We start from the raw sequence: 21426 nt of genomic DNA, 5'->3' as shown, positions 1-21426 counted from the left end.
AGTAACTAAAGCTAATAATATTAAAACTCTTCAGTTTAGCGCTTAGTGTGGATCTTGAGTTCTAGCACCAGCTGTTTCAGTCCATAGATCCATGACTATTACTCCCCACTACCACCAAGAAAGATATAGTCTCTATTACCTGTGGACTGCAGGAAAGTTTTATAATTTTTTTTTTCATCTGTAGCTTAATTCTTTTTCAAGAAGAAACTATGGAAAATTCTGCACTGGGCTGAATCATGAATTTTGATACCAGAGATTAAGCTAAGGGACAATACTTTCTCATTATTGCTGAAAGGAAGACACCAGAAACTGTATCTTGTGTATCTTTTGGATTTTTGCTTCTTGCAGCTTTCTGCAATGGAGAGACAGGAATTTTTGTCAGGATTCCGAAACTCACAATACTGCTGTATTTCTACAGAATTGCAGAAATGTGTTGATCAGAACAGTGTTCACTCTACTCAGTTGTGCTGGTCATCTCTGACTCTCAGACACCACTTACTGCTCTTAAGGAGACCACAATCACTCTTGTGATTACATTTTTAGAGATAGTAAATAGAAAATACTGCCCGCATTTTAATGCCAATGTTTCATACATTTATTGCATTTCACTGGAGCCTATATTGACAGAGGTCATCATGAGGAGTCAGCTAAATTAAAGTCTTAGTCTTTGAAGTATCAGTGCACAGTTCTTACTGAAAATTACATCAGAGTTAAATATTTGTATTAAGCAATTTTCAAGGGAGTTGGCCATAAACATTTTTTGTTCAATATATAGTGCACCTTCCAAGTCGATTTCACTTACTCTAGGAGACACAAGTCTGAGGGGAAGTGCACCCCTCTTGCCAAAATGATTAGTTTTTCATCTCAACAACAGATTTCTGTAAGAAGGTTTCATTCTGTTTCATTTTCAATACCTCTTTTCATCCTTTATGAATAGGTTTTTCAAGCTGTCCAGTCTGGATCATCTTTTGAATGGATACAAAATCCAAATGCACTTTTTTATATAAACATAAAACAAAACAAAAGGAACTTTATTTGTTGAAGAAATGTTTTAAGACCAAATAAATGATACTTTGACATAAGGAATTAAGTATTCATATTCCAAAACTGAATAGTGGTCTTATCAATAATCTTTTTCTCTAACTTATTTTTACTTCTTTGTTGAATCCTTAAATTCTTATTATATTAATAACATGCAGTTTATGTATTCCAATGGATTCCTTAAATATGAAAATATATTGCATCAACTGAAGTATGTCAACAAAAAGCACCACAGAATGGTTTGTTAAACACATAAATATATGTTAAATAAAACATATTTATATGTTTTATGCCACTATAGATCTTAGTTTAGTCCTCATTTTGTCTAACTAGTTTTGCTAATTAGGTAATTGATTACACTGTATAAATAGTAGTAATAGTCTTTGAGATTAGTTGAGTTTGTCAGATTGCCTCATATGTAACTTCTATAACATTCAATATCTATTTAAAATTAGTAAAAAATATGACACACTAATTTTCATTCTAAAATATAATCCCTAGAAATCTATGCATTTCAACTGTATAACGTGTAATTCTAACATCATAAATACTAAAACATTTCTATAAAATTACAGTAATAACTTTAAAAAAAAAAAAGGGGGTTTATTACTTTAAGAATTGTGTAGTCCCAGAGTGCATTATCCAAAATTTCATTGGTAGCTTTTTATATTTAGAGCCATAGGAGCTGTTAGAGAAGGGTGAGACAACATCAAATAGCTTCTTTTTCTTTATATACAATTCTTCTTATCTAAAAATTAAAAGACACTGAAAGTATGTTTTCAATGAATGCCTATGTTAAAATCTCTTTTCTTTCTAATGCCATTGCTCATGAAAGTTTAAAAATCTAACACATTATACTGAGGTAGTAGTATAATGTGGTTCAAGGAACTAGTCAGGCACCACAAATGAGCCAATAATGAAAAGAGTTCAGTTTGTGAATACATTTATGATTTCTCCTGAATAACTATCATGACACTCTAAAGACACATGTTCTCTGAAGCAGCCCTCAGCTGAGAAGGCAGCAAACCCTGTTATGTTTCAGTTTGTTGAAAGATATTGTAGACATTCAAATTATTTTTTTCCAAGCATTATTTTATTAATTGAAGTGAGAGCACAATAGCATGAATACCTGTGGTCTGGTTTGAGCTGTTAAGATACCTATTCTGAGAAAGGCATTTAAATGAAATAATTTCATTTTGCATGGCCTGAGTATTGCCATAGTAAGGTTTTGCATTTCAGCTGAAGGATCAGTAATTGGAAACTGAAAACTACCAACTCTTTCCTTAACTGTTCAGAATAGATTATAAGCACTCATCTGTGTAAGCCAAGTACTGCTGTATTCTTGCATTTTACTTTTTACATGAGCTGGATCACCCTCTGAATCTCTGAATCACATAAAAAGTGGATCTAAGCCCATCAGGCATTTTCAAAACAGATTCTTTGATGTTCTCTTTGTTTGCTGTTTGAGAAGAGAACACAAGAATTTGAAAGATAAAAATCATCTGTTGTGTGGAAATAGGTTGCAAAATACATAATATTGTACATGGCAAATATGGGATCATTATGGGATCAGTAAGTGTGTGATCAATATATACAAAAGTTTTATATTCATAGAGAAAGGAACATCACATCCTCTTCTGTGAATCTGCAGAGGAGAGCCCTGAAATTAATACTACCTTTTTCAAAGTAACAACATTCCTTTCCACACAAAATGATGCAAGACAGTATTGAATATTATAGAGAACATCTTGTTGCTAAATTGTGTAAGTTCCTTAACATCAAAATATAAAATAAAATTTAAAAAAAAAAAAATCACAGTTAACAGTGATGAAAAGTAATGAGTACAACTGCTCAGTTTGTGGACCTGTATCAGTTATTTCTGATTCCCATTAACAGACATCTGCAGTAAAAAACATGTTTTTACCTCTCATTACTGTTCATAGCAGAGAAAATAAGGACTGCAAAGGCATTAAGGATTTTTTTCCAATTTAGGATTGAATTATGTTTTATTGAAGGAAGTTTATATTGTCATGGTCCTGAGTTTTACTTGTATGAACAGACTGTAGATTCCAATGATTTTAGTTCAAAGCATTTTTTCTTTTAATATAGTTTTATATAAAATGTCATATTCCCAATACATTTTTAAGAATGGGAATTACAAACTAGATTATCAGTTTAATATCTACTTTCTAGATACCAGATGTTAATTTGTTGGTTTGTGGTTTGGGGGTTTTTTGGGGGTTTTTTTGCATTTTGACAATACAATGTTATTGTAAAATTATGGTAGTGAAAACTATTATTGATGGACAAAGCATGCCTTATAGAGAAAAAAGTAATGTGCATGCTTTATAAATTCCTTAGAATTTTTGTCAGCTTTCAGCTTTCATATAGCATAAAATACATCGTTGTAAGAGTCTTCAGAGAGTAATTTTTACTTAATGAGATTCTTACATGAAGCGATCAGTTACATTAGTAAGTTTTTAAACACACAGAGGTTGATTATATATTGAAGTACTGCCACTGCTGAATCACACAACATTTCCCCGTTACCCTATGTACTGATGTTTAGTTGCTTAACAGTCCTGGCTTCACAACTAGTTAGAGAATAATTCTTAGAGTGGGCAAGGAGAGTAACCAAGCTTCTTATGCTTAATGTTACACACATTCTTAGATTCCTGGATCTTCCTGGGTAGATGCAATGAAGAATTTATTTATTTCTCTTTTTGATGACCAAGAAAAACGCATACGGTCTCTTGGCAATGTAGCTAATATTGCAATAGAAGAGATACTTAGATACTTCGTTAAAAATAGCAGACTAGGTGAAATTTGCTGTAAATATTTACTCCGTGTGTGTGTACGTGAATGGAAGAACAGAGTCAGACCTGTGAAGGATTGAATGCAGGTAAGCAGTTACACTTTGCACTGTTTTTCCTGTGTTTTGCACTTGGCGTGGTATCGGCCAGCATCCCCTGGAATAGATACCAGGAAAGGAAAATGGACGTGCTCCCAGTTTGAATTAGGTAGGCTGTAATTAGGAGTGAGACTGGAGGTGGAAGTGAATCAGTCTGAGCCCGGAGATGGTGGAAATCTGGTCTGAGCCAGGAGATAGTGGAAATTTAGAGGAGACTTTGAGTTGAGACTGCAGATTGTTGGGAAATGTTTGTTTCCACTCTGATTATTTCTTTCCTTTTCCTTTACTCCAGAAAGAAGGTTTTTCTCCTTATATAACAGTTGTTCCAAAATAGTATGCCACTTGCTTGTCCACAGACAAACTGCTGGTACCCGAGAGCTTCCTAAAACATATCAATACAGCGTGCATATGTGCAGTGTACACAGAAGTTCTATGTGAATCTAAAAACAGATTTAATGTTCCTTAGAATGTCTAAATTTCTCAATTTTTCACAGCTATAGGTTTGGACTCTTGTCCTGAACCACAGACCCCAAGCAATGGGATCAAAATTGGAGACAGATACATGGTTGGAGACGTGGTGTCTTTCCAGTGTGATCAGGGTTATTCTCTGCAGGTGAGCCAAGCTTCCAATGTCAAATGGTGTCTTTTAGTTCTTTAACATGGTTATGTTTGAGTCTGCAAATATGAAATGGACACTGAATTCTTCAGGAGTTGTGAACACATGATAATTTTGACTAATTCTGTGATTGCAGCTCTGACAATGACTATTGAAGTTTACTTCTTATGTTGCCTGATTTTAGCTGGTCATTCTTGGGAAAAACCTGTCAATTATTTTTTTCTTCTTTGTTTTAATTTCATACTTAAATATAAATGTGTGAGCAAACAAGCCCCAGTAAATGGCTGAAATAAAGAAAATATAAAGAACATTGGAGATAGACTGTGCAAACACACATGTGAAACCCTTTCCCTCCATATTATGGGGTTTTTTTTGTTGGTTTTTTTTTTTTTTTTCCTAGCAATGAGCAGATATGCCTACTTGCACTATGGAGAAAGTGTGTTTATTTTTCTTCTAGGAGAGAAAAAGAATGGGTTGCAGGTTGATGAATAAACTATTCACAGTTACCCCAGATGCTTTAGAGATACTTGGTTCCCTCAGATGTTACAGGCTCTGAATTGATGAGGAGATTTAGCGTGAAAAAGTAACTTTTCATACGAAGGTTGAACAAACAGTCTAAATGCACTGAATTTTTTCTACTAGGTCATCTTAAAGTGTATACTATATGGTTTTGCAAGATATCCCAAACACAGTTTTGTCTTAAGGTTTTTCATTTTCCTTTGCTGTCTCTGGAACACAATTACAATTACATGAGGCTGATGAACAACACAGAGGGTCACTCTGGTGGGTCTTGGAACTTATCTGTAACAGATTGCCTTGAAATCATAGCACATAATCTGTTGTAAAAGGACACATATTGTAGAGAGATTCCTTAAATATCTCAGCTTTTGGTGACTTAAGACAACTGTTTCGGGGGTAAGGACTGCATTTAGAATAGGTATTATGAATTTAAGATGTAAAGTCAGTACTGTATAATGTTTAGTTTGTAGTTTGTATAGATAGTTTGTATCTTTTTATCACATTCCACAAATGATGCAAATCAATGCTATGTAAACATTGCTTCAATTAGACCTTTAGTTTCTAGACCCTTAGTTTATACTAAAGCTGGTATTATAGAATTCAGATGGATACTGTTATACTGTTAGAAATAATATTAAGAGCATAGACACAATTATCTAGTGGGCTAACAGTCACATAGTTAAGGTTACAGTCTTCTCTGTTATATTGAAGGTATGATACAATTCACAGTGTACAATATAAATTTTATACCTTATTGTTTTTATATGTTTTGATGACATTTTAAATTATAAATTAATTTTGTTGAGATACTAATGATGTGCCATATATTGTATATTTTTTATTGTATGAATTAGTAAATATTGTGTCATTTTAGGGACATTCACATATCACCTGTATGCCTGGACCAGTAAGAAGATGGAATTATCCAATTCCAATATGTTTAGGTATGTTCAGCATACATAAACTTTCTTAAATATGCCAGAATGAGAAAGCCAGAGAACTCAAGAGATACTTATAGGGGAAAGAATAGGGAGAACTGGAAGAACTTAATTAAAAGTGAAAATGCTCAAATTAAGCTGAAGATTTTCAATGTATACTTCACACTTATTTTGGCAAAGCTTTTCTGAAACGTCCAATCAGAAGAAGAATGAAATATGTTCTAGTCAGAATCAATCATCAATTCACTATCAGTGATAAGACCTCCAGAGACCCTTGAAAACATACTTAATTTATTTATGAATCATTTCCAAGAAGAGTGGTGACTATTATAGAAAATACTAAAATAGAAATAGCATTACATTTTAATCTCTAGAAAGTTCAGCATAAGGCACGTCTGCCCAATTTTAGAAGATACATTATTTTTCAAATTAAACTATATACATGACCATATTAATATTATTGAAAGAAACATTGGAATCCTGCCAGAAGCCCAAATGAAACATCAGAAGTGCATTTAAACATATTCTCTTTATATGATGAATAAATGTGAGGGATGTAAAACTCTTTCTATTTGCATTCTTTCACTGAATAGAAATGCCTTTTTGTTTGGGTTCCCTAACAGTAAAAGTTATCTGTATTTGTAATCTTGAATGTATGGAAAGTAGGATGCTACAGATCTCATTAAAGATTTTATACTTTCCTTCAAGACAGATTATACATCCTCTTGAGCTGCCTCACATAATCCTGTTCTTAATCCTGTGAGGTTTAAAAAACCTCCTATGAGGTACTGAGCTGCCTCAGCTTAGAATTTATAAATATTCAACAAGATTCAGATATTTGTAAGAATTTTTTCAGGAGTTAGTCTTCAGTTTCCATCAATATGCATTAACATATGTCTAGGAAGTCTGATATGATAATTGCACTGTTTATGGTAAATTCTGAAGAAAAGATGCTGTACTGAAATTTTAGGGGGGAGTATTTTCCTTTTTTCCCTTCTTTTTTGCAAGTAATGATTTTTTAATTATGTTTTGAAGGATATAGCAACTAGCAATTGGACAAAACAGTTAAACAAAATTGTATTTACCATAATTAACATCTTCAAATCTAATATTGAAGTGTAAGTTACTTTATTCACTGATGTCATGCCTGATAAAAATTAAAATGAAGTTCAAACATGGATTTAGTTCAGTTTCTGGAAATATATGTGTATGTACATTTTCTAAGTCTGTTTATTTTATCTCATTTTTAGAACAGCAGGATACAAATGCAGTTTTTAAAAGGCCTCTTGAAGCGCTTTGAGTACAGAAACTTTTAAAAATACATTATTATCTTATATTATTCAGATGCTCCTTTACAAGCTAAAGTGGAATTGTTTCAATGTTTCTATGAGTTGATGTATGCTTCTTGCCTGTTCTCAAGGGCAGTTCATGCAGACAGAGTAAACATCTATTCTCTTTTCAGGTACATGTGTCCCCCAGATTAAAACCTAGTCAGTTCAGAGAAGATATATATGTTTAAAGCACCTACTTGTAAATTACTTTGTTACAGATAATTAGTGGTAAAAGAATGTTTGTGTATTTTTTGAAATAAAAACCTAGTTGTTATTATATTCTTAACGTTGGAAAGATCTTCAATGTTCTGGATTAATTTTTAGCTCATTCGACTACTCTGAAAAATGTCTTTGCTTTTTTTTTTGCAGCACAATGTGGTGGTGGCATGTCAGACTTCAGTGGAGTGATCCTTAGCCCTGGGTTTCCTGGCAACTATCCTAGCAGTTTGGATTGCACATGGACAATAAAGCTGCCTATTGGTTTTGGTATGTGTTCTTTCACGGATTATATTTGCTGGAGATTTTATGGATTCAAAACACTGAACATAGATTTTAAAATATTTTGAATATTCATCCTGGCAAAAAAAGGAATTGTAATTAATTTAAAGAAGTTATCAAAGCCTTAAAAGACAGACAGAAAATAGGAAACGTCAAGGTTCTTGGTTTTTCATTTAACATCTACTACAATTTTATGATAAAGACAAAGTTCTTTAATTAGTGTTAAGAAAAATTTTCTAACTTAACCTCTTTGTGAGATCATAAACTCAACAAAAATAAATAGCTATCACAAATATTTTAAACCAAGTCAGTACCAGTATAGAAGTTAGAGCTACATTTGAGTTCATTATTTCATCATTAAGCTTCTTTGCATATCCTAGGTGAATATTGGAGCAGCACAGGAATGTTCTTGGAAGGGACGTCTAGAAGCCTCCCACTCAAAGCTGTCAAGCCTCCCACTCAAAGTGAAACTGTCAGTAACACTAGATCAAGTCCACTACAACTGACAGATACTTCTCAGCAGGGCTGCTACTTACCTAATCAATTCCCAGCCTGTACCAACAGATAAGGGTGTTGTGCTCCAGATGCAGAACTTTGACTTCTTGTGCAAATCTTTAAGAAAGGTTTGTTTACTCAGCCCTCAAGTTTTTCAGTGTTTCTCTGCAAAATCTTTATTCAAAGCTAGCCAATACAGTTGTCCCATCTAGTTTTTTGTACTTGTGGCACTTTTATAGGAGCTTGCACTTGGATTTTTTCTTTATATGTTAGTGGAATGGCATGCTGGTTTTTCAGACATGCCTTACTGTTTTCTGTTTTATACTTGCCATCTTCTGTCTTCTTTACTTGATGATACAGAATGTCTGGGTCTTCCACAGTAACTGAATATGACACCCCAAACAGTTTTCCCTTTTGCATCTGTTCAGATTCTTTCTCTCCTCTTTTTAAAATTACTTCTGTGATCTTTTTGATTATAAGTCGCATGAGCCTGGTTCACTTATCATTTAAATGAAAGCCAATTGTTGTACATGGCTTGTTTAAACTGAATACTATTAAACATTCAGTAGCATAGACTTAACATAATCTATCTATGGGGAATACATTATGGGATGTACATATGATAACATAGGGATTTCCATTTAGAACCTAATTGTTATGTTTGCATTTTGTTCAAAAGTCACAAAATTCAAGCCAATAATTGATTTTTTGTATTAGCACTTTATAGAAATAACATCGATATTTTAATTCTGCCATTACCTGAATTTTAGGCAGCTTGATGTGACAGCTTCTTGTGTTTCATCATGAGTCATAATGCTGTCTAGAATCTTCAGATCCCATGCAGATCCCTGCTAGTTTTCCAGTTCATGTACAGGAAAACTAAATCATAGAATCATAGAATCGTTTAGGTTGGAAAAGACCATCCAGTCCGACCATTAACCTACACTACCAAGTCCACACTAAAACAATCAAGGGTAGACTAGATTAAACCATGTCCCAAAGTGCCACATCTGCCCGTTTTTTGAACACTTCCAGGGATGGTGACTCCACCACCTCTCTGGGCAGCCTCTTCCAATGCTTGACCACCCTTTCTGTAAAGAAATTTTTCCTAATATCCAACCTAAACCTCCCCTGGTGCAGCTTGAGCCCATTTCCTCTCATCCTATCACTAACTACTTGGGAGAAGAGACCAACACCCACCTCACTACAACCTCCTTTCACGTAGTTGTAGAGAGCAATAAGGTCTCCCCTCAGCCTCCTCTTCTCTAAGCTAAACAATCCTAGTTCCCTCAGCCGCAGAAGCTTTCTTATCACGTATAGATTATCTTCAGATAAACAGAGACAGAAATGATCAAGGTAACATTAATTTAATTATGCACCAACCTTTTTTCCTGTAGTATATAAAATACACTTCAGAATATATAAAACATACTTCAGAAAACCATTCATAAACTTTGTATGGTAGCTGGGGAGAAAGCTCTAAAAGACAGTGACAAACACCATTTAGCTATTACAGTTTAGGAGTTACAAAATTATTAATGACTTTTCAATAAATAATCTGACATTATATCTTTACATTTCAATTTTATATGAAATTATGTTGATTGTCTTTGCCAGAAACACCAGAGGGACTCAATCATCTTCTTAATGAAAGTAGTCCATTATCATTCCATAGTTGCACTAACTCAAGCCAAAATACAAATTCTACTTTGTTGTAACTTATATAGAAATATGTATAAACAGGAAAATGTTTAAAGAGCCCAATAACTACTCAGCTGCTGAGCATTTTCTTCTTGTCCTGCCAAATAACCATTGCAATACATCACCAGGTTAAGAGAGAGAACTTGCTAAGGGATAGTAAGCTACCTTCCTGTTCCTCACTGAATTGAATAATCAGAAATTTCTGTCGGCAAGATCATCATATGGCACAGTGTGCATATGAGAATTAAATAATTGAACTGCATGTTTAGTGGGAGAGGTACTGATGAATCATAGAATCATAGAATGCTTTGGGTTGGAAGGGACCTTGAGAGGTCATCTAGCCCAACCCCCCTGCAGTGAGCAGGGATTGAACCTGTGACCTTGGCGTTATGATGGTTAGATAATATAGTTTACATTTTTTGTGACTCAAAAATAATATATATGTTAAGTAATGTAAGGAGTGCGGCCACCTGCTCCAGCCACTCCAGCCCAGGACCCTCCTGCCCAACCACTGGAGCCCAGCCTGCTGTCCAGAGACTCAAGTTCTCTGCCCAGGGCAAGGGACATGGCTGCCACTTTCCCATTGGAGATTCAAACAGTAACGAAGCTTAGCACAGACACACAGAGGACACTGACATGGCTGGTTACACAGACTGCTACAGGGAAGGTGCTGCCTTCAACAGCACTTACATACAGATGTCACACAAAACACAAACACAGGCAGCCAAGTCATAGAATCATAGAATCATAGAATCATAGAATCATAGAATCATAGAATCATAGAATCATAGAATCATAGAATCATAGAATCATAGAATCATAGAATCATAGAATGCTTTGGGTTGGAAGGGACCTTTAGAGGTCATCTAGCCCAACCCCCCTGCACTGAGCAGGGACAGCTTTAACCAGATCAGGCTGCTCAGAGCCCCATCCAACCTGACCTGGAATGTTGCCAGGGATGGGGCCTCTACCACCTCTCTGGGCAACCTGTTCCAGTGCTTCACCACACTCACTGTAAAAAATTTCTTCCTTATATCTAGTCTAAATCTATCCTCCTTTAGTTTAAATCCATTACTTCTTGTTCTGTCACAACAGGCCTGGCTAAAAAGATTGTCCACATCCTTCCTATAGGCCTCCTTTAAGTATTGGAAGGCCGCAATAAGGTCTCCTCGCAGCCTTCTCGTCTCCAGGCTGAACAACCCCAGCTCTCTCAGCCTGGTCTCATAGGAGAGGTGCTCCAGCCCTCGGATCATTTTGGTGGCCCTCCTCTGGACCCGCTCCAGCAGGTCCATGTCCTTCTTGTGCTGAGGGCCCCAGAGCTGGACGCAGTACTCCAGGTGAGGTCTCACCAGAGCAGAGCAGAGGGGCAGAATCACCTCCCTCGACCTGCTGGCCACGCTGCTTTTGATGCAGCCCAGGATGAGGTTGGTTTTCTGGGCTGCAAGCGCACATTGTCGGCTCATGTCCAGCTTTTCATCCACCAGTACCCCCAAGTCCTTCTCTGCAGGTCTGCTCTCAATCCCTTCATCCCCCAACCTGTATTGATACCAGGGGTTGCCCTGATCCAGGTGCAGGATGTTGCACTTGGCCTTGTTGAACCTCATGATGTTCACACAGGCCCACCTCTCCAGCTTGTCCAGGTCCCTTTGGATGACATCTTGTCCACTCACACTGGTCCCCCAATAGCTGGCATTCTGGGCACAAGGTCTGTAGAATCATAGAATCATCATAGAATCATACAATAGTTTGGGTTGGAAGGGACCTTTAAAGGTCACCTAGTCCAACTCCCCTGTGATGAGCAGGGACATCTTCAACTAGACCATGTTGCTCAGAGCCCCTGTAGGACCCTCCGCAGATCCAAAGAGCTATGGCCTCTCACTCATTCCAGTAGCTGACATCACAAGCTGCAAGGTCTGCACACCCCTGGTCTGACTCCAGTAGCCGGCACCAATTGTCACCCCCCTGACACACACGCAGAGTTCTCACCAGTGACTGGCACTGAGGCCCACACCCTCGCTCCAGTAGCTACCACCGCAGGCCAGGGGCACCCACACCCCTGGTCTGGCTCCACACGGGACAGATTACACAGAGAGATAGTTAAGATTTAATAAGAAGATATGAGATGATAAGACAGACTGGTGATCAGGTGTAGAGCTCAGCCAGACAAATGTACTGACCCACCCATTCTACATGCAACCAGCTCCTTTTATGCCCTTTCTTCTCTACCACTGTCTTTGTTCCTCCCTGCTCCCCTTTCCTCCGCACATCCCCTCAGGGTTTTTTATGGGTCTATCAATTCCTGCACCCTTCCCTGTATGGGGTCCTCCTGGTTTACAGTCTTATCAGTTACAAAGTCCAGGTTGATCTTCCTGGAAGTTGTGCCTGTAGTTTCTTGATAGCCCATCAATTAGTGTGACTGGCAAGGTTTGTTTCTTGTCATTGGCTCCATGTTTCCTTTGTCAGGTCTGTGTCTTTGTATATTTTGGTTTCTGGTTTCCCCCTTTTCTGTTGGTTTCCCAATTGATAAAGTCCCTGATCAGATAACCTTGCTGCAATAAAAATTCTCACACTCTCACTTGACCTCATCAATTAGTGTGATTGACCAGGTTTGGTTCTCATCACTGCCTCCCTCAAGTTTGTGTCCCAGTACGTTCTTGTTTATGGTTTCCTCCTTTTCTTATTTTCCCTTGCTTCATTAAAAAATGTCCTTGACTGGATACCCTTAAAGGAACAGACACTCCTTCCATGTACCTTTGCAATATATATAATCCATATTATATGCATAATTTTTACTGTGCCTCATTATTTTTCTTTATATATATATATTTTTTTAATATATATAAGCTGAGACATATCAGTTTATGTACAACTGAAATGCAGCTATATCTGGGGTAGAATTCTGTCACTTTTTTTTTCCCCAGGTGTGACACACAAAGCATTTTTTTTTAATAGAACTGGAGACTATTTTATGCAATTGAAAACAGGAAAGATTTAACTAAATTGAACTTATTTAATGTTCAGAAATGAAATTTGCCCTAAATGCACAAACTTTTCCAAAAAATGACATATAAATAACCTACAGTTCAGTGCCTTAGATCTTGTTAGTATTTCAGTGTTAGCATTTCTTGCCTTGCCAGCCTCTCAGAATTAGTAATGCATGAGGAGAAAGAATGTTTCAAACTGAATTCCACCAACTGCATCTGGGAGAGGAACAGATACATTTCCACTGGTTACATTATTTTCTGATATTATCAGTGTAAAATGTACATACTTTATTTTCACTCCTGTTATTGATACTGGTGGCTTTTATTTACTGATGATGTTTTTCAGGTGTCCATTTGCAATTTGTGAATTTCTCAACGGAGACCATACATGATTACTTAGAAGTTAGGAGTGGATCTACAGAAACTAGCACTGTTATTGGGAGACTAAGTGGCCCTCAGCTACCAGCCTCTCTGTTCAGCACAACTCATGAAACCAGCTTATACTTTCACAGCGATTACTCACAGAACAAACAAGGATTTCATATTATATATCAAGGTGAGTTTTTGACATTCTTATGTGAGAACAAGGTGGCCGTTGAAGGTTATTTCTGGTTTTGGCATTCCTAAAAGATAAACATGCAATAAAAGATTTTGTGTGTTTCAAACCAAAGTGTTATACATCAAGATCAAACAGAAGAATGCAGAAAATTAAGATGAAAAAGGAAAAAATAAATGCATATTCTCTTTAAAAAGCAGTTCAAATGTAGGCAAACAGTTTCCCATATCTGAATTTGGTTGGCATATTAATTCACATTGCATGGCTTTACAAAGTAAGCATGTCTATTGTTCATTCTGTATAAGCACATGTGAATGTCAATTTTGTGTCTTGTGTTCTGGAATGGGAAGATCTAAATATTGCTTCATAGTACTGGATCCATGTAGGCTGGTACAGAATAATGCCAACTCAGAAATCTCCAAATCCGTTTTATTTCCAGCTGGCAATATTGCTGGAATGTTCTTGTTCTGTTGTACCCAAACAGGTCATGCTGAGCTGGTGAAGACTGCAAGATCATAATTCTATTTATTTAATTGCAGATTCATTTAAATGAGATTAGCTCACCACTGTGATCACACAAAAAAAGGTCAAATGTATATTTTAAACTATACCTGTTTTCATGATACGAATAACATCAAAGGATGATTTAAAGAGTTTTTACTTTAGAGCAGTCTCCTATTACTCTTTCAATAGTAACAAGTCCAAATTGACTTGATCTCTATGTAACATTCTGGAAGTGAGCCACTGTAAAAAGTGTTAGCTTTTAAAGAAAGAGTCAGTTTATGACTTAAATTGCCTGGTAAGATTTTATTCACTTCTTATTTGGAATACAATATGATTTGTAGGGGTAAGGGAACTTTAAAATTGGCTGCTAAGAGGGCAGTAAAAGACTGAAGCGTGTATACTATTACTGCTATTAATAGTAACAGTAATAATTTTGGAGATTATGTTATTTGTCAAAGAATTAAAAAAAAAAAAATTCCTCTCTGTGTTTTTAACCACATAAGGGAGGACTGTTTCTTTCAAACATATAGTCTCTGATCTTCTGATTTTGCAGATTCTGCATAACATATTTGTTCTCAGTTCTGTAATAAGAAGTCAATGTTTCAAATCTTCTTGGAAAAGGTCACCAAGATGTGTGAGAAGCTTATTTTCAAATCGTATTTGTTTGCTATAAAATCTTTGATATTCATAATTCATTATAGAACCTTTTAATCCTTCTGAGAAAAACAAGTAAAATTATAGACAGGTTTATTTCTTCTCTTCCTTAAACATAAGAATATAAAAAGAGGAACCCCCTATTGGATCAGAAAAAAGTTCCATCTAGCTTAGTACGGTATTTCCAAATGGCAAAGAAAAAAATACTACTTAGCAGCACAGAAGCCTAGCTAGTTTCTTTTGTACTCTCCCAGCATCCGCAGGTGTCAGATTCTTAATCGTATTACTGTGGATTTGATGGCATTTGTGCATTCAGCCTTTCCACTGTCTTCATGATTTTTGTGAACTGCAGTCATATTGTCCCCAATCTCTTTCCCAAGAAACCATGTTTAGTCATGTACTCAGTAATGTCATTCATTATTATAGGCTGTATCATAGTACCAGGCATAGAAGTCAGACTCACTGATCTGTAATTTCAAGGATCCCCTCTAAAGATAGATGTGATTTACATTGGGAAATCACCACTCCTCTAGATCAGATCTTGAAATGATATGATATATATCTTGACTCAGCAGTTCTTCAGGGTGAAAGCCATCTGCTCCCGGGTCCTTTGCCTTACTTATTTAGTGTAGTAGTTTTGTATTTACTTCAAACTGATGTAGTGCCTTAGACCTGTGTCATACAAGCACCATATCTTGTTTGGAAATCTCTACACCATCTTCAGCAGTGAAGACAGATACAAAGAATTTATTGAGATTTTTTCTCTATGGCACCTTAATCCATAAAAGTCCCTTTTTTCTCATTTGTCATTAATTATCCCATCAGTTCCCCAGCTGACTTCTTGCTTCTGATGTTGTCAAATAATTTTTTTTATGATCAGCTGAGACATCTGCAAGACATTTTTCAAAGTATTTTTGCTCTCGTTATTTTCTATTTAAATCTGACCTGCTATGTTTTATGACTTTTTGGAAAGGCAGACTTTCATTATTTAAATGCCAAACTTTTCCCTATTGTAGCTTCTTTAACTTTCCTACTGAGTCACACAAGTATTTTTATGAACCACTTTAGTGGTTTTTTATTCTGAATTGTAGAACATGTTTTACCTGGTCTTTAAAGTAGCGTTAATTAGCAGATTCCAATCTCACTTTTGTATCATTTCCTTTGCAGAAAATTGAATATCCCTGTGCTGAGTTTATTTGTCTTGTTCCCTCCCAGTACAATCAAACTGCATTATGACTGCTATTATGGAGCAGCTCTCCCATGAATACTTCTCAAACTAATGTTTGCATACCAAGCTGGTTCAAATCTAAAATAACATCTTTTCTTGTGGGCTTTCAAACTGTTTGTTCTAGGGAACAATTATTTCCTACATTCAAAATTTTATTTCTTCAAATCATCCTGGTGAGTTGGATATTTGGGGACTCCATTACTACTATTTGTCATATTTTTGTGCCTTCTCTAATTTTACCTAACATTTCCTGTTGACTGTCATTTTCCTGTTTAGATGTTTGTAGAAGCAGCTTAGCACTACACTTACATTTCTGGAGTTTTAATTTCCACCTATGAGTATTCTATAGTGCTTCTTTTTTTGCTGGTAATATTTTTCTTCTATGGCACTTAATATAGTTTCTAAACCACAGTGCTGCTCTCCCACCTAGAAGTCTCTGCCTTCTCAGTCTTGGAAAGGTGGTCGCCTGGCAACACTGCATCCTGCTGCTCTATGCCATGACTTTCACTTCAGGGCTCTTGGTTTGTTCAAGCATTCTAGATCCCACCTCCTGTGTTTTAGGCTCCTATATTTGTGTGAAAGGGCTTCTTAGTTTGGTCCTTGTTCTGTTTCTTAATACTGTACACATCACTCAACAGGCAATGTAGGCTACTTGATTTGCTTTTCCTATTTATTTTAATTCTAATGTTTGTCATTCTCCTGCACTTTTTGTAGAGGTGCATTTGCTGTTAACCTCCTCCCTGTCATGACATTACATCAGTCTTCTGTACCTGTTATTTTTTTCCCATGCTCCTAGTTTAGATACTCTTCCACAGCCTTTTCAATTTTCATTGTCAGCAACTTGGATCCATTTTGATTAGGATGTACTTAAAGGTGCACTTGGAAGTAATTTGTAATCTTAAAGAGCCAGTCAGTGGCCTACCTTTTTGAAGATCTAAGTGGATAAAACAAAAAGTCTAAATTCCTTTCTACTCTCTTCTTCTCTAGTGCAGTAATCCTGTACTTACTAAAATGAAAAGATAAAATTAAGAGGCTAGTCTTGTTTTTGCCTTCATGGACTCTGTTCCAAAAACCTGTAGGGTAAGGTGTTGGGTATCTGTGTGTTTACACACACACACACACACAGAGTATCAAAGTGTAAAGAACATAAGATCATTTAAACCTTGGTTGTAGTATTATGTTTTCCTTATGAGGTTTGGAATTGGAAATTAATTTTTATGCATATTTCCAGAATTGCTGTGGGAATGTTTCACTATGCTTCTCTTGGTGTAGGACCAATGATTTTGACTGTCGCCATGATGGAACTTAAGACATATGGGATGTCCATGTTTTTTTAATTTTATTCTAATGAAAAGCTTTTATTTTTGAAGCAATAAGATTTGTAATTTATTTCAGCATATCAGCTACAAAGCTGTCCTGACCCTCGACCATTTCGTAATGGTTTTGTTATTGGGAATGACTTTACTGTGGGACAAACTATTTCATTTGAGTGTTTTCCTGGCTACACATTAATTGGAAATTCAGCTCTGACTTGTCTTCATGGCATCAGCCGTAACTGGAATCATCCTCTTCCCAGATGTGAAGGTATGTTCTGAGTGACCTATGAACCCTTCATTATTTTTAAGTCTCCCTAAGGACTCTTAACTGAAAACATTTCAGCTTTTCACTTTATAGAGCCCTGTATTTTTATATTGTGGTCTTTGTAGAGGAAGTATTCAATTTTGCACATGAAAATTTTTGCAGAGAAGCTGAAATGTTTCATGGAAATATGAAATCTCTGAAAACTTATCTGAGATAATAAGTTTATTTTTGGAAGGCTAGACTTAAGGTCTGGAGTGTGGAGACCTGTGCTGCTTTTTAATGTAGGTGGTGCTACAGAGTAAAAGCTCTGCACTGAATCAAGAAAAAACAATTTCTTAATTCTGGCCACTAATGTTCTGTCTTATCAGTTAGAATTAAATGTCAAAGGACACATAAAGTGCAGTTGTCCTCCAGTCAATGCTGTGTGAAGTCCTTTCTACATTTTTTTTTTTGTGTGTGTGAATGGGAACTTTTTTAAAATTATATTTTTTAGCCTTTTACATTTTTTTACACTGATATGCTTGCAGCAGGTAAGTGAATTCAAGAAACTGTGGCTTGCACATAGCATCAGATTCTGAAACAGACAAGGATGGATGTTTTGGTAACACAGAAATCTCTGAGAAATATCTGTGCACCACAAAATCTATTTGTGGAACTGAGGACTGAATTTTCTTCCATATGAAATAATTACTTTCTTCTGGAACCTCCATGTTTGTCACATTTGTGGCAACATTCAGACAGCAATGTTAGATTCCTGGAAAAACATAGACACAGTGAAGATACTTCATATTGAAAACTGTCATCCCAAAATCCTATACTCCTGGGACCACAAGATCCAAACTCATTTAGCAATTAAGTTATTGATTGTAAAGTTCTCTATATGCCTAAACATAGGTTTCCACAAAGATAAGATCTGTACAAAATGTTGAATGCCCACTTTCATATGCCATAAAGACCCTCCACAGTTTCAGAAGGGGTATTCAGGACCTGAGTTAAAGGTCTAACTTCCCTCTGTATTGAATGGTAAAAGCTCAGCATTAAGAATGGAATCCTTAAAACTGAGCAAGTTGAAGAAGAATGCCGGTGTGAGGCGGGGCAGGGGGGGGGACACAGGGGGATGACATGACGACAATGACACCAAAATAATAAGTTGCCTTCTTTTCTGGATTTTTGCATCGTATTCTGAATCATCTACCTAAATTTAGGTACTTAAATTAGAAACTTCATTACTCAAATTCCTTCTGGAATCAGTGAGCCACAGGCATTTCTGGGGGATGTGGTAGTTAAATTAAGAAATATTTGATACTGAATTCAGAGGAAGCCTTATCATATAAAAGAGAGATGACATGTACACTGTCTGTCTTTTGAAAGGGGAAGAAGTTAATTCATCACAATTAAGTTTCAACCCCCATTTTCCGGATCCTGAGGGAACAGCAATCGTTCATGTCCTAACTGCTAAGCAGCTTAGCTTTTCCCTATTACTTAGTTCTAGCTGTATTTTCTGTGCCTCAGAATCAAGACAAATAATTTACTGAATGGAGTGATACATTTTCTTTGAGTTACCTTAATGAAACCAAGAATTTAGTTAGTAAATTCTAAGCAGCCCAAAGTATGTGTCACAAATGCAGGTTTGTTAATCCTGCTGATTATGTCAATAAATTGTGAATGAGTGACTTTACACAGTTTGATTTAGTAGCAGTTTAGAATTTACTTGTAGCAAATCCCAGGATTCGATTGTAATATTTTAATCGCACTCAGTCATCAGCGATTAACAATGTGATTAGACAAAATTGTTCAAAACAGTGACTTAGTTACAGATTCAAAGATGGCAAGGTTCACTCTATTGCTACATGGGAGTGCATAAACGAAAATTAAGTTACACTGAGTTGGAATGATTCACAGAGGGATCATGGGTGCAGGGGATAAGGGGAACCCGCCCGTTGAGTCATGATGTTCAGAATAGACCCCCTTGCTTTCTAAACTCCTTCTCAGAGAGGAGCCTAGGTGCAGCTAGGTCTACTCTTAGTCTCAGACTTGGTCAACGGTTTATGTGAATAAGGATAATATATATAAGTGTATATCTAGTACATAGAAGAAGTGCATAAAAGAAAATTAGGTTACACTCGAGTGAGAGAAATTGTGGATGCAGGGAAAAGGATTCTTCTGTTGAGTCACGAGGTTCAGAACAGATCTCCTTGCTTTCTAAACTCCTTCTCAGAGAGGAGTCGGTGCGGCTAGGTCTAATCTTAGTCTCAGACTTGGTCAACGGTTTATAAGAATAAGAATAATGCAGCAGTATAAGACTCACTTTGAAATTAAATCATACATCTACAGACTACTTAAACTGATTCACACATGCATACAAACAAACATGAATACGTATATACGTATATACATATATATATATATATATAAAATTGGTATACCAGTTTAAAAATTCCCCTCAAATTCAGTGAAATACGTCTAATGTCTTGGCATTTCTATATGGGCAAGGGTTAAGCCTCAAGGAGTGAAGGGTTTCAGCCCAGGCTCGACTGTTAGTCAACAATGGACCTCTGATTTTAGCAAACTTTAAGAGTTTGCTAGCTCTGAGAAGAGTCCTGCTCAGAGGGAGATTCTGGAGAGCTCGAAGGGCCTCACTTAGGACCACTGTTTTATAGGATCGTGAGATGATTGGCTTTAGTCATTGTGAATCTCTATCCGAGCCACGATCTGGGTTGGTAATTATTGCTCTGTTTCTAAGCTGTCAGGGGTAACTTAATCAGGGAATAATTTAACCCAATCCCTAAATATTACTTTAGATCCAGTTCTAATAGTATTTGTGACATCAGGATTACTTTTGTTTTTCTTTTAGATTTGAGCAATAATGTCAAAATAGACTTCTGACCCTGTAAAAAACTCAGTAAAATCTGTTTTCTATACACAACAATGGCTTTACATAATTTCTAGTGTACAAAATGTGTTTAAAAGTATGACTTTTACATGGTCTAAGAAGAATGCAAGAAGCATCTAATATTTAAAAAAAAACAAATGTCTTTTTTATAGCTCTCTGTGGAGGAAATATAACTGCAATGAATGGCACCATATACTCTCCAGGATACCCTGATGAATATCCAAACTTTCAAGACTGCTTCTGGCTTGTAAGAGTACCACCTGGGAATGGAATCTACATCAATTTCACAGTTCTCCAAACAGAGCCAATATATGATTTCATAACTGTCTGGTAAGAAAACACTTTTGGCATTTATTTAATCTTCATGTGACATTAATGCAACAAAGCATGAACGAAAAAGAGTATATTTGTGATTTCTCCCTTGACACCAGTATTCTGTCTAGGGGAAATGAATGATTTGCACTAATCCATGTTTTCTAATGTACCATCCTCTCTAGATAGCACTGGATGTGAAGTTTCATAGTCCTTGTATTAAGAATTCAAAAACAATAATAGTGTGCCTCAGTTCCTCGATGAAGAAAAGCATTCAGAAGTATGCTATGACAGCTTATCAACAACTAAGAGAAGTAATACTTAGGAGTGATAATAAGCTGTTGCAGCTGTGTGTATTACAATGCTTTAGCGTGTTAATGCAAGAAACTACAGCAACACTTTCTTCATTTCTTCCAAGTTGACTTCTTTTAAACTGCTAAGAGTACATAAAAGGAGAGTATTTGTACTTGGCTATGACAAAAAGAATTGAGTTAACAATAACTGTAAACAAATTATGTCTTCTATATACCTGAATCCATGTCTATCATGAATCTTTTCAGATAATGAAGCTCCCATTTTTCTTAGTCGCAAAGTTGCTACTCTACTGTTAATTGGTTTAGTGGTGGACTTGGTAATGTTAGGTTAATGGTTGGACTGGATGATC

The 21426-nt window shown here is 36.1% G+C and overlaps 1 protein-coding gene across 3 annotated transcripts in view; it reads left to right on the top strand.

Moving 5' to 3' along the window:
• The window catches only part of CSMD3 (CUB and Sushi multiple domains 3), a 760009-nt gene that overhangs the window by 625013 nt on the left and 113570 nt on the right, over nt 1-21426 (top strand). For all 3 annotated transcript variants that reach the window (XM_075706425.1, XM_075706424.1, XM_075706423.1), the window contains 6 exons: nt 4447-4565; nt 5962-6031; nt 7726-7842; nt 13381-13590; nt 17372-17560; nt 20603-20780. In XM_075706425.1, the coding sequence (XP_075562540.1) occupies nt 4447-4565; nt 5962-6031; nt 7726-7842; nt 13381-13590; nt 17372-17560; nt 20603-20780 (883 nt within the window). The remainder of the gene's footprint in view (nt 1-4446; nt 4566-5961; nt 6032-7725; nt 7843-13380; nt 13591-17371; nt 17561-20602; nt 20781-21426) is intronic.

Source organism: Pelecanus crispus, chromosome 2 (assembly GCF_030463565.1).
Source record: "Pelecanus crispus isolate bPelCri1 chromosome 2, bPelCri1.pri, whole genome shotgun sequence".
Taxonomy (NCBI): domain Eukaryota; kingdom Metazoa; phylum Chordata; class Aves; order Pelecaniformes; family Pelecanidae; genus Pelecanus; species Pelecanus crispus.
This window is presented reverse-complemented; position numbering and strand designations above follow the sequence as displayed.